Source organism: Phoca vitulina, unplaced genomic scaffold (assembly GCF_004348235.1).
Source record: "Phoca vitulina isolate PV1807 unplaced genomic scaffold, GSC_HSeal_1.0 scaffold77, whole genome shotgun sequence".
NCBI lineage: Eukaryota > Metazoa > Chordata > Mammalia > Carnivora > Phocidae > Phoca > Phoca vitulina.
The window spans coordinates 3283555-3298166 of NW_022589780.1; the positions used below are offsets into that span (position 1 = coordinate 3283555).

General features: G+C 38.1%; 1 protein-coding gene across 3 annotated transcripts in view; it reads left to right on the forward strand.

Annotated features, from left to right (window-relative positions):
- The window catches only part of OPHN1 (oligophrenin 1), a 507505-nt gene that overhangs the window by 319954 nt on the left and 172939 nt on the right, over positions 1-14612 (forward strand). For all 3 annotated transcript variants that reach the window (XM_032393808.1, XM_032393806.1, XM_032393807.1), the window contains exons 11-15: positions 296-387; positions 5705-5783; positions 8224-8257; positions 8797-8859; positions 10135-10209. In XM_032393808.1, coding sequence (XP_032249699.1) covers positions 296-387; positions 5705-5783; positions 8224-8257; positions 8797-8859; positions 10135-10209 — 343 coding nt within the window. The remainder of the gene's footprint in view (positions 1-295; positions 388-5704; positions 5784-8223; positions 8258-8796; positions 8860-10134; positions 10210-14612) is intronic.

Below are 14612 nucleotides of genomic sequence, written 5' to 3' on the forward strand. Positions count from 1 at the left end.
TCCTACATTCCCCTTATATTATGTATAATGAGCTTCCTATTTAATCTACCGTGCTTGGAAAACAGTACTGACCTACCCTGAGCATTTTGTCCTGGTCTCAACCATTAATTATTGGAGCAAGAAGAAACCATCTGCTGCAAATACTGTTTGAAGGGACAAGGTTCTCAGTGAGGCTAAACATTACTTCTGCTGCCCTGACAGATGCCTTCCAAGTGGCCGAGGCTACTGCAGGAGGCAGAAGAAGCTTCTGTGCATTTTCTTTTCAAATTGGCTATTAATCCTTCTCTTGTATCAGGGGCCTTTGGACTTAACCCTGAAGTACTGCGTGAGGAGGAAGACAGAGTCTATCGACAAAAGGTTCTGTTTTGATATAGAAACTAATGAAAGGTAAGCTGTGCTGGTATGAACTGGTAATGTTCTCATGTGCCAGGTGCTGAGCCTGAGTAGATCTTTTATTTTCCTCTGTCCTCTCTTGTGATGAAAATGAGCAAATCTGTTCTTGACATCATTGTTTCGGCTCTTCTGGCTGCTAGTCACAGGAATCCCTGTTAGACCTGGCCCAGAGCTGGTTTTCCCTGTGGGAACTTCAGCCAGCTTTGCCTCACCTGCTCTAGGCAGAATAAGTCATTCCTAGGATTTAATTTGCTATCAGATATGCTGCAACAGTCAACGTTTGGTGATGCTGCAAAGACAGCATAACAAAACTCACTCTTTTTTTTTTTTTTTTTTTTTTTTTTTAGTATCAAGTTTTTATTTAAATTCCAGTTAGTTAACATATAGTATGATATTAGTTTCAGGAGTCGAATTTAGTGATTCATCACTTACATACAACACCCAGAGCTCATCATCACAAGTGCCCTCCTTAATGCCCATCACCCATTTAACCCACCCCCCACCACCCCACCAGCAACCCCAGTTTGTTCTCTATAGTTAAGAGTCTGTTTCCTGGTTTGCCTCTCTTTTTTTCCCCTATGTTCAACAGCTTTGCTTCTTAAATTCCACATGAGTGAAATCATATGGTATTTGTCTTTCTCTGACTGAATTATTTCACTTAGCATAATATATTCTAGCTCAATCCACGTTGTTGCAGATGGCAAGATTTCATTCTTTTTCATGGCCGGGTAATATTCCTGTGTGTGTGTGTGTGTGTTTGTGTGTGTGTGTGTGTACACTAGATCTTCTTTATCCATTCATCAGTCGATGAACACTTGGGCTCTTTCCATAATTTGGCTATTGTTGATAATGCTGCTATAAACACGAGGGTGCATGTATTCCTTCAAATCGGTATTTTTGTATCCTTTGGGTAAATACCTAGGAGTATAGTTGCTGGATCATAGGGTAGCTCTACTTTTAACTTTTTGAGGAACCTTCATACTGTTTTCCAGAGTGGCTGCATCAATTTGCATTCCCACCAGCAATGTAAGAGGGTTCCCCTTTCTCGGCATCCTTGCCAATACATGTTGTTTCCTGTGTTGTTAATTTTAGCCATTCTGACAGGTGTGAGGTGGTATCTCATTGGGTTTGATTTGCATTTCCCTGATAATAGTGATGTTGAGCATCTTTTCATGTGTCTGTTGGCCATCTGTATATATGTCTTCGATGGAAAAATGTCTATTCATGTCTTCTGCCCATTTCTTAACTGGGTTATTTGGTTTTTGGGTGTTGAGTTTGATGAGTTCTTTATGGATTTTGGATACTAGCCCTTTATCCGTGATGTCATTTGCAAGTATCTTCTCCCATTCAGCAAAACTCATTCTTTTATCTCCCAATATAACATACAAGAACAAGTGAATTAAAACACATTTTTAAGGGGAGATAGAAAGCATGGAAGATGGTAGTGGTATTGGGGAGTCTTTTTTCCCCACTTGGTGGAAACATGATACAGACTTCCCCTACTTTGCAGGTATACTGGAAATAGTTTGATTATCAACTTTCTGATTTCAGCTAAGGCTTTCAAACTTTGTACTTTGTTGCATTTGTTTCTCTCCAGTACCCTCTTTTTGTTTTCTGGAACTGGGCAGTTTTATCAGAGGTGAATTTCACCTTGAAATTTTAAAATGAGAGCATTTGGAGTTTCTTTGGAGAAAAGCATATTATGTAGTTGAGAGGTTGATCCAAAATTCAGTGAATGAATATTCCTATATGTTATTTCGGTCTATTATTTCTATGTGTTAGGTACTACATAGTAGAATAGAATTTAACAAAACAGTCAGATTCCTAGAAAGGGACTTAAAGGTTGAATTACAATATCATATGAACTAAACTATCAATGACTGGAATCATAAAGATTATACTGAGAGATGAGGGCTTTTATTTATTTATTTTTTAGTCTGGAAATAAGTAAAAAGTCCTTTTCCCCATTTGAAATTCTGTTTGTTAATCCATATGATTTGTTAGAAATGGATGGTCCTGACCAAAGATGGTTGTGATAGTAAACATCGTTACTGGTAACCATGCAGCTGTCCCTCATTTTTCCAACAGCTTCAGGCCTAGTTGGAAGGGGGAACTATACTCCTCTTTACTGCAAAAAATGACTATTGGCTGTGGCTTCTCTTTCATGAACCTTTATTGTCTCTCGCTCTGCAGCATCACGGTGCTTAAAAGAAATTAAAATTTTCTGTGTCTAGTTTCATTCTGGTTCCCTTTTCAGAAAGCTTAAATTTGCAAGCTATTTGCAAATAATATCCCCATAGACTTAAAGCAGTTGCAGACAATTTGGCCCTGAGATTATGTGCTCGGACCAGTTTATCATCATATATCTTGCACCTAGTGCTATACATGGCTCATGATAGGTACTCAATTTGGTGTTTATTTTTAAATGTATTTTCCCACCCCATAACACTGAGGAATTCTGAGACTAGAACCCAGGAATTAAAGTTTTGGTGTGTCTGTGATTTTAGTTACCACATATTAGGCTCTTAAAAAACAGTCACTCACTTAATCCCCCTCCCCCATTTTACTGGTGAGGAGACTGAGACTTGAATATGTTAAGTTACTTGCCCAAAGTCATACAGTGGCAAGGCTGAGCACAAACACTCGTTTGTAGGTCTCCAAAGTCCATGTTGTTTTTTTTTTTTTTTAAAATTTTGTTCCATTGTCTTATAAGGAGAATAAACATGCTGTGAAATAAAGGGTCAAATATAATAATGAACAGGTGCTGAGGTACCTCTGTGCACATGAGGTTTTCTGAGGAGTGTGGCATCTGCTTTCCTGGCTAGTAAATCTGATAGAAGAAACAAAGTCAGCATTCCCAGCAAGCATCAGTCACCTATACTCATGTCCCTGCAGCACAGAGAGCTAAGGACTCTTTGAGTCCCTTTTACTCTCTCAGGAATAGAGGGTAACTATTTTTTTTAATTAGTTTTGCTGCCATGGTGCCTAGGTGGCTCAGTTGGTTAAGCCTCTGCGTTTGGCTCGGGTCATGATCCTGGGGTCCTGGGATCAAGCCCCGCGTTGGGCTCCTTGCTAAGCAGGAAGCCTGCTTCTCCTTCTCCCTCTGCCTGCCGCTCCCCCTGCTTGTGCTCTCTCTCTCTCTCGCTCTGTTTTATAAAATAGATAAAATCTTTAAAAAAGTAAATAATTAGATTTGCTGCCAATATTTGAAACCACAGGCTTACAGCTCATAGAACTTGAAGTGCAATAATAATAATAATAATAATAATAATAATAATAATAACCTAACAACAACTGCTAACATTGGCCTATGTACCAGGCACTATTCTCAGCCCTTGAAGAGTATAATTTCCTTTAATCCTCACTCAGTTCCATGAGGTATGGGGTGTTATCCCAATTTCACAAAGGAAGACAAGGAGACAGAGAGAAATTAAGCAACTTAGGTAACACAGCAAATGGTAGAGCCAGGATCCAAATCCAGGAATTCTAGTCTTCAAACCCACACTCTTGACCATTGCACTGTACTGCACATATGCAATATATGTCTTTTTGTTCTGGATGAGTGACTGGGGCCTCAGGAAGGGCAGGGATTTGCCTAAGGTCATAAAGATAGTCAATGGAAGATCCTGGACTAGAAGTCAGTGTTCTTTCTACTTTGTCATCCAGTTCTTATAAATATTATTCTGTGAATTTGACTTTCTGTGGCACCCAAGAATCTTCAAATGCTTCTTGAATAGTCACTTATTCATTCTTTCGGCCTCTCTGTAGGGTTAAGAGAAGACACGCACTGGATTTTTCATTTCCTAGATAGGGAAGTTCCAGAATGTGTTTAATGTCATCTCTGGTCTGTACTGTCTGCTTTTATATCTGTTGCCCATTTCCTTGTTCTTCCTCTGGCTTCAGGATTCAGCTGGGTAGCTGTCTTTACAAAAATTTCTAGACTTTCTAGCCCCATGTGATATATCCAAAAAGGTGGTTATTTGTTAGAGTAAACTTGAAAGAATCCAGTGCCCAAAGCCAAGTCCTGGTTTTCAGTTGATTTTGTCTTAAAGATCATTTGGGGGTTTTCCTTTTTAAGATGTACTTTAATGGAGTAAAAGATGGAAAGTCAAATAGGCATCCCATGGTATCAAAACTGGAAGGGACCTCCCAGCTCATCTGTTCCAACACCGTTATGGATAAAGAAACTGAGGCCCATAGAGACCCAGTTACTTTTCCAGGCTCTCTGAACTCTCTTGTCATTGTTCTTACCATTCCATGACTCTGAGAGAGGTCTTATCTTAACAGAAGGAGTTAAGAGGAACCAGTTTCTCATAATGGTGCAGATATACAGATAATGCAAGGAGACTTTATATCTGCAATAATATGGTCAATCTGAAAATTCTCAGTTTGGTTGTGAAAGTCTAAAAACACCATACAGAGTATACCAACTTGGAGTATCTCTGACTATAGGTAGCCTACAAGTAAATAGAAAAAAAAATGGGTTTGAGGCCATCTCTGATGGAGAAAAGGCCTTGTAGCATGGTGGTTAAGAAAGAACATGGCTGTTGGACCAGAATTCCTAAATTTAAATCCTGGCTGTCTACTTACCCACTGTGTGAACTTAGGGAACAACTCGGTGCCTCAGTTCCCCTTCTGTAAAATAGGGATTCCTATATGGTACCTGCTTTATAGGTTCCTGGGTAGATTACATGAATTTATACCTATAAAGTACTTAGAACAGAATCTGGTACCTAATGAGCATTCAGTAACTGTTATTATTTAGTCATAAGATTGCTTAAGTCAGCCAAAAGGCCTCCTTCCTGTGCTGAGCCAGCGTGCATGTTGTTGAATTCTTTCCAGCTGGAAATACTCTTTGGACATCATAGATGGGGGAGGTAGGAAAGCCATTTTTTGGGGGGTGGGGGTGGGGGTGGATGAATGTGCCCGTGCTGAACATGCTTACTCCTAGAGCCAAGACCAAACTGCTGGCTTCCAAGAGAGAAAGGCAAAGAGAGCCACAGTTTGTCTCAAGTACAATGGAGCCAATTTAAGTGTGTATTATGGTGAGGTGTCTTGGCATCTACCTTCCTATTTCCTTGCCTGACCCTGGCATGAGGCTGCCAAGATACCATCTCCCCTAGGGTTCCCAAAGTTACTGCTCTCTAAATGTTTCATTGTTTTTTTGAGTAAAAGAGATTTTGAAAAATTGGAATTCTCAATGTGCCCGCTCAGTGTGACACCTCCCAGGGCTGAGAGGGACCCTAGATCACAAGACTTCATTTTCTCAGGTGAGTTTTCTACTTTTAACTTGTCCTCTTTTTCGCCTTAGGCCAGGAACCATCACTTTGCAGGCCCTTTCAGAAGCTAACAGAAGGCTATGGATGGAGGCTATGGATGGAAAAGAACCCGTAAGTTACCTCAGGATACTAGAGAAACCTCAGCACCATAATCCAGTGTGTGAGTGCCCTGAGTGGTACCAGTGGGTCTAGGACAATTAAATAGTCAGATTGTCAGACTCAAAATTTTAGAGCTAGAAGGAATTGTTGACTTGATATTTCTTGCTTAAAAAGTAAGGCAATTTGAGTTCCAGAGGGTGAGGGACTTCTCTGGGCTTACTCTCAGAAAAGGCATAACAGCTGGGCCTAGAATCCAGGTTTCTCAGCTTCTTGCTGCAGTGTTAGATGATGCAGCTGTGCCCACAAGATCTTCTTAAGAAAATTAAGCCTTTTTCCAGTTTATACAACATATGTGTTCATATAGAAAGATGGAAAATAATTGTCGTAACTGAATAAGCATTTATTAAGATTTTATTCAAAATGGTTTTGCTGCCCCCATCTTACATTCCCAAGTCAGCTTATTCTCTTTAAGGGTACAGCTGGTGGGGAAGATGGTACTGCCATCCCATATCCCAAGATGTACCGGTCCGTTTAGAACATTGTTCCATAGGAGGACAAACAGTACCTTAAAAGTTTTAGTGACTGTCGTAGAAAGACCAATATGAAGAGTCAGAAACGAGGGAAAAGCATTTTTTCCTCTTCAGTATCTTCCATGTAGGTTTCTTCTAGTGGCATATGAACTAATATCACCTTCCTAGTGTTGGAATTCCAAAAGCCTGAATTTGGATCCTTGTTGTGCCATTCAGTGGTTGTGTGACTTTGAGCAAGTTATTCCGTCTCTCTGAGATTCAGTTTTCTTCTCTTCAGTAAAATGGGTTTAATAATCTCTGTTCTACTTACCTCACAGAGTTGCTTTGAAAAATCAAATGAATGGAAGTCTGTCAACCATAATGTGCTATATTAGTTTTAGGTGCTTCTAACTGGGCTGAAGAAAGAGTGCAAAGCTACTGAGATTCCATAATATTTGGATATAGTCTAATCTTCTTGTTTTATGCAAGGCAAGAATGTGCTAAGAGGGGGAAATATACTCCAGGGTTTTCTTTCTGTGTCTCCTCAGTGCCCTGGAGACTAAAGAGGAGTACCCAGATCTCAGATTGCATTTATAGCACCCAAGAAGTTTAACTCTTGCATGCCTTTGATGTTTCTCTAGGAAGATGGTGGGAGGCTCAGCAGAGCATTTTATTCTTGATTCCCTCTTCTGAACTTGTTCTCTCTTTAGGTTTTAAAGGTCAAAGGATGCAGATGGCTTTTTGTGGAGAATGACGTTAGAATATGGGTCCACTGAATGTGGATCCTTAACAACTTGATTATGATAGACTTTCCACAAATATCTTGTTTATTTTTTTTAAAGATTTTATTTATTTATTTGACAGAGAGAGACACAGAGGGAGAGGGAAGGTAAGCAGGGGGAGCGGGAGTGGGAGAAGCAGGCTTCCCACTGAGCAGGGAGCCCGATGCGGGGCTTGATCCCAGGATCCTGGGATCATGACCTGAGCCAAAGGCAGACGCTTAACGACTGAGCCACCCAGACGCCCCCAAAAATATCTTGTTTATAAAAGTGGCAGCAAGGGCTGGTCAGCATAGAAATCTCCCTCATTGAAATATCCATGGGCATACACACAGATGCAGATAATTTTCTTTTAAAAGGAGAGATTGTTAAAGCAGACTAACAGGTACCATATAGAAGGCTTATTTCCTGCAGTTTCACATTATTATTGTTGCTGCTTCACTAAACACCCCAATTCACTAATCTTATACATAGTATACATGCCTTTGTTTAAAGTGTCAAAGAAGATCAGGACTTCAAGGGACATCTACTCCAATCCCGATCATTTTAGAGATCTGAATTTTGAAGTGTAGAGAATGAAAAGGACATGCCTGAGATTTCATAATGAGGTAGAGGTGGAGCCTGGACTAGACTTCGTCAAGGATCTCCTCTTTGGTTTCTCACACAGCTATCACAGTGTGTACTTCAATATGACTCAGACAAATCTTGATCAATGCATGGATCTCTTTCAGTTGGACACTTGCTTTTCTACAGAGAAACACCTATTAGTTAGCCTTTGGGGTAGGAGGTTGGAATTGGGAACATTTACATTTTACCATCAATGCCCATTAGCCATATATCCATTAGAAAACTATTTCTTTTCTCTCATGCTCTCTTGCTCCATCAGAAAAATTCTCCAAGCTTTACATAAGTAAATCTCTAAGATGGGTAGGCTGCAGTGAGCTACTTGGAATCTGCTGTAGTCTTCAGAGATTGTTAATCCAAGTGTTTTCTAGGGACCTAGGCAAAGATCATTCTGTTTAGCCCACTTTTTCATCTTATTAAAGCTTTAGAGTCGCTAATGGTTTTGATGGACTATCTAGGGAAAGAGATTTAGTATTATTCGCCATACTCACCTATAGTGATTCCCAATAGCCATGGCTTTTTCTTTCTCTTTTTTTGTAGATCTACCACAGCCCCATAACAAAACAGGAAGAAAGTGAGTCAAATTTATGATCTATTGACATTACAAACTGCTAGCTGTCCTAATCACAGTTAATACTATCATCAATAATATGTAATATTGATGCAAGTGTGTTTATTGATTCCTTTGTGTGGAATAAAATTCAGACCTATTTTTTTAATATGTCTACTTACTGAAATAAGGAAGTCACTTTATCTTAGCTTATGGTGTGGGTAGTAATAGTAATATAGAGAAGAACATTATATCTTTCTTGTTCTAAACACATGATAGAAATTATGTGCATTTCCACCCTAACATTTCATGTTTGATGTTGCTCATGTCTAAAACAAACATAATACAATGGAATCACTAAAAGCATTTTGTGTTGTAAGAGTAAAAACTCTATTTTTCCCCTGGGGAAAAAAAAAAAAAAGATCTTTCCATTTAAGGGTATTGGAGATGAGAAACCATACCCCTTATTCTCTCACTGCAGTCTCTTAGCATGATCAATAAATGTTTGGTAGGTAAAGCTTGTTATAGCAGGATCTAACTCTGTTTTCCTTTGTTTGAAACAGTGGAGCTGAATGAAGTGGGGTTCAAATTTGTTAGGAAGTGCATCAATGTCATTGAGACCAAAGGTAAGACATGAACCAGAGTGTTGGCGGTGTTTGAATTTGGTCACTCTGAATTTATTCTGGGGCAATTTCTCTAAAGTAGCAATGATGTCATTTGTTGGTCAGGACTCATTTTAGCAATGAAGACTATTTATGAACCTTGAACACGAGACACAAATTTCTAAAATTCCAGCAAATTCCAAGCCAGTGGTATCCAAGCATATTGGGATAATTTGCGGTTCCCTGCTTTTAAAGAGAAAGAGCTTAATTAATCAAATGGTACAAAATTCTAAGTTATGCAAGATAATTATGTCCTAGAGATCTGCTGTACAGCATAAAGCTGTAGTTAACAATACTGTATTGCAGACTTAAAAATGTTCTAAGATGGTAGATCTTGTGTTAAGAGTTCTTATCACAAAAAAATAATAATGAATAAAGAGGGCCACAGAAAAGTTTTAGAGGTGATGGATGTGTTTCTGCATAGACTGTGGTGATGGTTTCATTTATCTCCAAACTCACCAAGTTGTATATATTAAATATGTACAGCCTCTTGTATTAAAAAAAAAATAAAGAGAAAGAGCTTCAAACAGCTTATAAAGTATTCTAAAATACTACTGGGCACTCCTCAAATAGTGTTATGACAGTTCCATTGCAAATAAATAAGAGTTCCATTTCTGCCACAATACATATCGGTTTAAAAATTGATGGGGTGCAAAGCTGAACTCAGACAAATATGGAATCAGTGTTTTCCCAGGTTGATGATACTCTCTGGTTTCTCTCTGAGAATATTTAGAATGTGGGCAGGTAGTATATGAGCCAAGCCTCTTTATTCTTTGAAATGTTGCTAGAATTTCTCTATATGCAAAATGGCCTTTTTGTTTCACATATGCCATATTCCATCCCTTTCTTCCTTTATATCACTGTTCACAAGCAATTCGGAGGTTGATATTTCCTCCTTTTTCAGTTAAACCCTAGCTCCCTTTTTCAATTAAACCCTATTCTCAGCCACCTGCTGCTACCCACCTAAGCATATTTTTCAATTTACTATAGAGTATATTCTCTTCTGTTCACATTAATGAAATCTTGGTATAATCCAAATGAAAGTATGGAGAGAATAATTTGGAGAGAGGCTTCAAAACAGTTCCCCTATTGCAGGGGAAGGCTGGGGAGCTTGCAGAGGGTAGGGAGACACTTTCCTATTTGAACTGACACCAGGGTATAAGTACCTACTTTCTCTACCCTGAGGAAAGTGAAAGCTCTAGCTATGGAAACAAAACTGACCTCAATTTCTTTCCCTAGGGATCAAGACAGAGGGATTATACCGTACTGTGGGCAGCAACATTCAGGTTCAGAAGCTGCTGAATGCCTTTTTTGGTAACAATTTTAATTTCATAATTCTTATTGGAAATTGTGTATTAAAAATAAATGTCTATAAGAGAAAGGAGACATTGCTAAAAAAGGTTGTAGAATATTTAAGAAATATTTTCAAAGGAAAAATGTACACATATTTGTCTACCCAGGCTCAGAGACAATCTTGCCTTGAGACAACTAGCATCTCTCCTTCTCCACATCATATTGACACCTCAGAACCTTTGCAATCTGGCTTCTACCCCAACCTCTCCACTGGAACTACTTTTGCCAGGCTTAGAAGGTATCTTCTGTGAAATCCAGTGGACAATTTTCAGACTCTGTCTTGCTGGATCTCCTTGTTAACTATTTCCTCCTTTTTGAAACTTTCTCCCTAATGTGACTTCTGTGACTCAACATCTTGTGACTTTTCTAAAATCTTGTATTAAACCTTTCAAGTGACTGTTGTCAGGTCCTTTTTCTTCTTCTCATCTTCTAAATCTTGGCTGGGTATTTTCCAGCATTCCATCTTTGCCACCCTTTGCTTCTTCCTCTACATGTATTCCTAATGAATAAATATTAACTTGGTAATGCATGACATTTTTTTCCCTTTTTACATGTCTAGTGATTTTTAAAGTTTTTATTCAAATTCCAGTTAGTTAACGTACAGTGTAATAGTAGTTTCACATGTATAATATAGTGATTCAGCACTTCTGTATAACACCAATTGCTCATCACAAATATAATCCATAATCCCCATCACCTGTTTAACCTATCCCCCTACCCACCTCCCCTCTGATAACCATCACTTTGTTCACTACAGTTGAGTTTATTCTTGGTTTGCCTCTCTCTTTTTTTCCCCCTATGCTCACTTGTTTGGTTTCTTAAATTACACAAATGAGTGAAATCATATGGTATTTGTCTTTCTCTGACTGACTTATTTGGCTTAGCATAATGCTCCCTAGCTCCATGCATGCTGTTATAAATGGCAAGATTTCATTCCTTTTGATGGCTGAGTAATATTCCATTGTGTATGTAGACCACATCTTCTTTATCCATTCAACAGTCAATGGACATTTGGGCTCTTTCCATGTTTTGGCTTATATTCATAGTACTGCTATAAACATTGGGGTGCATTTATACTTTGAATTAGTATTTTTTGGGTAAATACCCAGTAGCGCAATTGCTAGATCATAGGGTAGTTCTATTTTAAACTTTTTGAGGAACCTCCGCATGGTTTTCCAGAGTGGTTGCACCTCTTTGCATTCCCACCAACACTGCAAGAGGGTTCCCCTTTATCTACATCCTTGTCAATACCTGTTGTTTCTTGTGTTGTTAATTTTAGCCATTCCGACTAGTGTGAAGTGATATCTCATTGTAGTTTTGATTTGTATTTCCCTGATGATGAGTGATGTTGAGCATCTTTTCATGTGTCTGTTGGCCATCTATTTGTCTTCTTTGGAAAAATTTCTACTCATGTCTTCTGCCCATTTTTTTAAACAATTATTTGTTTTTTGAGTGTTCAGTTTTATAAGATCTTTATAGATTTTGGATACTAACCCTTTATCAGATATGTCATTTGCAAATACCTTCTCCCATTCCATAGGCTGCCTGTTAGTTTTATTGATCATTTACTTTGCTGTGCAGAAGCTTTTTATTTTGGTGAAGTCCCAATAGTTTATTTTTGCTTTTATTTCCCTTCCCTCAGGAAAACATATCTAGTAAGAAGTTGCCACGGCTGATATAAAAGAGGTTACTGCCTGTGTTCTTCTCTAGGATTTTGATGGTTTCCTGTCTCACATTTAGGCCTTTACTCCATTTTTATTTTTGTGAATGGTGTAAGAAAGCATTCCAGTTTCATTCTTTTTCATGTAGATTACCAGTTTTCGCAATACCATTTGTTGAAGACACCGTCTTTTTTCCATTGATTTTCTTTCCTGCTTTATTGAAGATTAACTAACCATACAGTTGTGGGTACATTTCTAAGTTTTCTATTCTGTTGCATTGATCTGTGTGTCCATTTTTGTGCCAGTACCATACTGTCTTGATCCCTACAGCTTTGTAATACAACTTGAAGTCCAAAATTGTGATGACTTCAGCTTTGCTTTGCTTTTTTGGGATTGCTTTGGCTATTCAGGGTCTTTTGTGATCCCATACAAATTTTAAGATTCTTTGTTCTAGCTGTGTGAAAAATGATGTTGGTAATTTGATAGGGGCTGCTTTGGGTACTATAGACATTTTCATAATATTTATTCTTCAAATCCATGAGCATGGGATCTTTTTCCATTTCTTTGTGTCATCTTCAATTTCTTTCATCAGTGTTTTCTAGTTTTCAGAGTACACATCATTTACCTCTTCAGTTAGGTTTATTCCTAGGTATGTTATGCTTTTTGGTGCAATTGCAAATGGGATCAATTCCTTGATTTCTCTTCCTGCTGCTTCATTATTGGTGTATAGAAATAAAACAGATTTCTGTACATGGTTTTTGTATCCTGCGACTTTACTGAATTCATTTATCATTTCTAGCAAGTTTTTGGTGTAGTCTTTCAGGGTTTCTAAATACAGTCTCATGTCATTGGCAGATAGTGAACATTTGACTTCTTCCTTGCCAATTTGGATGCCTTTTATTTTTCTCTTGTTGCCTGATTGCTGTGGCTAAGACTTCCAGTACTATGTTATCAGTGGTGAGAGTGGGCATTCCTGTGTTGTTCCTCACTGTAGAAGGAAAGCTATCAGTTTTTCCCCATCGAGGATGATATTAGCTGTGGGTTTTTCATATATGGCCTTTATTTTGCTTAGGTATTCCCTTTAATCCTACCTTTTTGAGGATTGTTATCATGAATGGATGTTGTACTTTGTCAAATGCATTTTCTGCATCTATTGAAAGGATCATATGGTTCTTATCCTTTGTTTTATTAATGTGGTCTATCATGTTGATTGACTTGCGAATATTGAAGCACTTGCAACCCAGGAATAAATCCCACTTGATCATGCCAAATGGTTCTTTTAGTGTACTGTTAAGGATTCAATTTGCTAGTATCTTGTTGAGAATTTTTACATCCATGTTCATCAAGGATAATTGCCTGTAGTTCTCTTTTCCAGTGGAGTCTTTATCTGCTTTTGGTATCAGGAAAATGCTGGCCTCAAGAATGAATTTGGAAATTTTCTTTCCTCTTCTAGTTTTTGGAATAGTTTGAGAAGAATAAGTATTAACTTCTCTAAATGTTTGGTGGAATTCCCTTGTGAAGCCATCTGGCCCTGGACTTCTGTTTGTTGGGAGATTTTTGATTACTGACTCAATTTTTTAGTGGTTTTCAGTCTGTTCAAGTTTTCTATTTCTTCCTGTTTCAGTTCTGGTAATTTATATGTTTCTGGAAATTTATCCACTTCTTCCAGGTTGTCCACTTTGTTGGCATATATTTTTTTTCATAATATTCTCTTATAATTGTCTTTCTGTGGTATTGGTTGTTATTTCTTCTTTCTCATTTTTGATTTTATTTATTTGGGTGATTTCTCTTTTCTTTTTAATAAGCCTGGCTAGGAGTTCATCAATTTTATTTATTTTTTCAAAGAAACAGCTCCTGGTTTCATTGTTCTGTTCTATTGGTTTCTTTTGCTTCTATATCATTTCTTCTGCTCTAATCTTTGTTATTTCTCTTCTTCTGCTTGTTTTAGGCTTCATTTATTCCTCTTTTTCTAGCTCCTTTAGGTGTAAGGTTAGGTTGTATATTTGATATTTTTCTTGCTTCTTGAAGTAGGCCTAATGTATTGGTATATACTTCCCTCTTAAGAGTATGTCTAGCAATTTTGATTAGATCCTGAAAATCATGGGTATTGCATGTCTTGATTTTGTTGACTTCTATTAAAGAGTATTGAAATTTGTTTTTTAGGTAGTTATTTGTAGCTCAACTTCGTCCATTTGAGGCTTCTTTTTAAGCTTGTTAGGACAAATATAAGGTAACTTTTACTGGCTAGGTTAGTCCTACTACTAAAGTCTGCCTTCTTTTTTCTCCTCATTCTTATTGGTTGGAACTTAAACATCTCCCAGCTCTGCATCGCTTCTTGGAATTGTTCAGCTTAAAATTCCCTGATATTTCATTGGCTAACCTCATAGACTTTCTTTTAAAGATTATTTATTTATTTTTAATTTATTTTAGAGAGAGAGAGAGCACAAGCCGGGGGAAGAGCAGAGGGGGAGGCAGAGGGAGAGGGAGAGGGAAAGAAACTCAAGCAGACTCTGTACTGAGTGCAGAGCCCAATGTGGGGCTCAATCCCACGACCCTGAGATTGTGACCTGAGCCAAAATGAAGAGTCAGATGCTCAACTGACTGAGCCACCCAGGTGCCCTAGCTCATACATTTTTATCTTGGCCACTCATGGCTTAGTATTCAATGGACAGACTCAAGGAGACCCATAGAAATTTTTTTTTT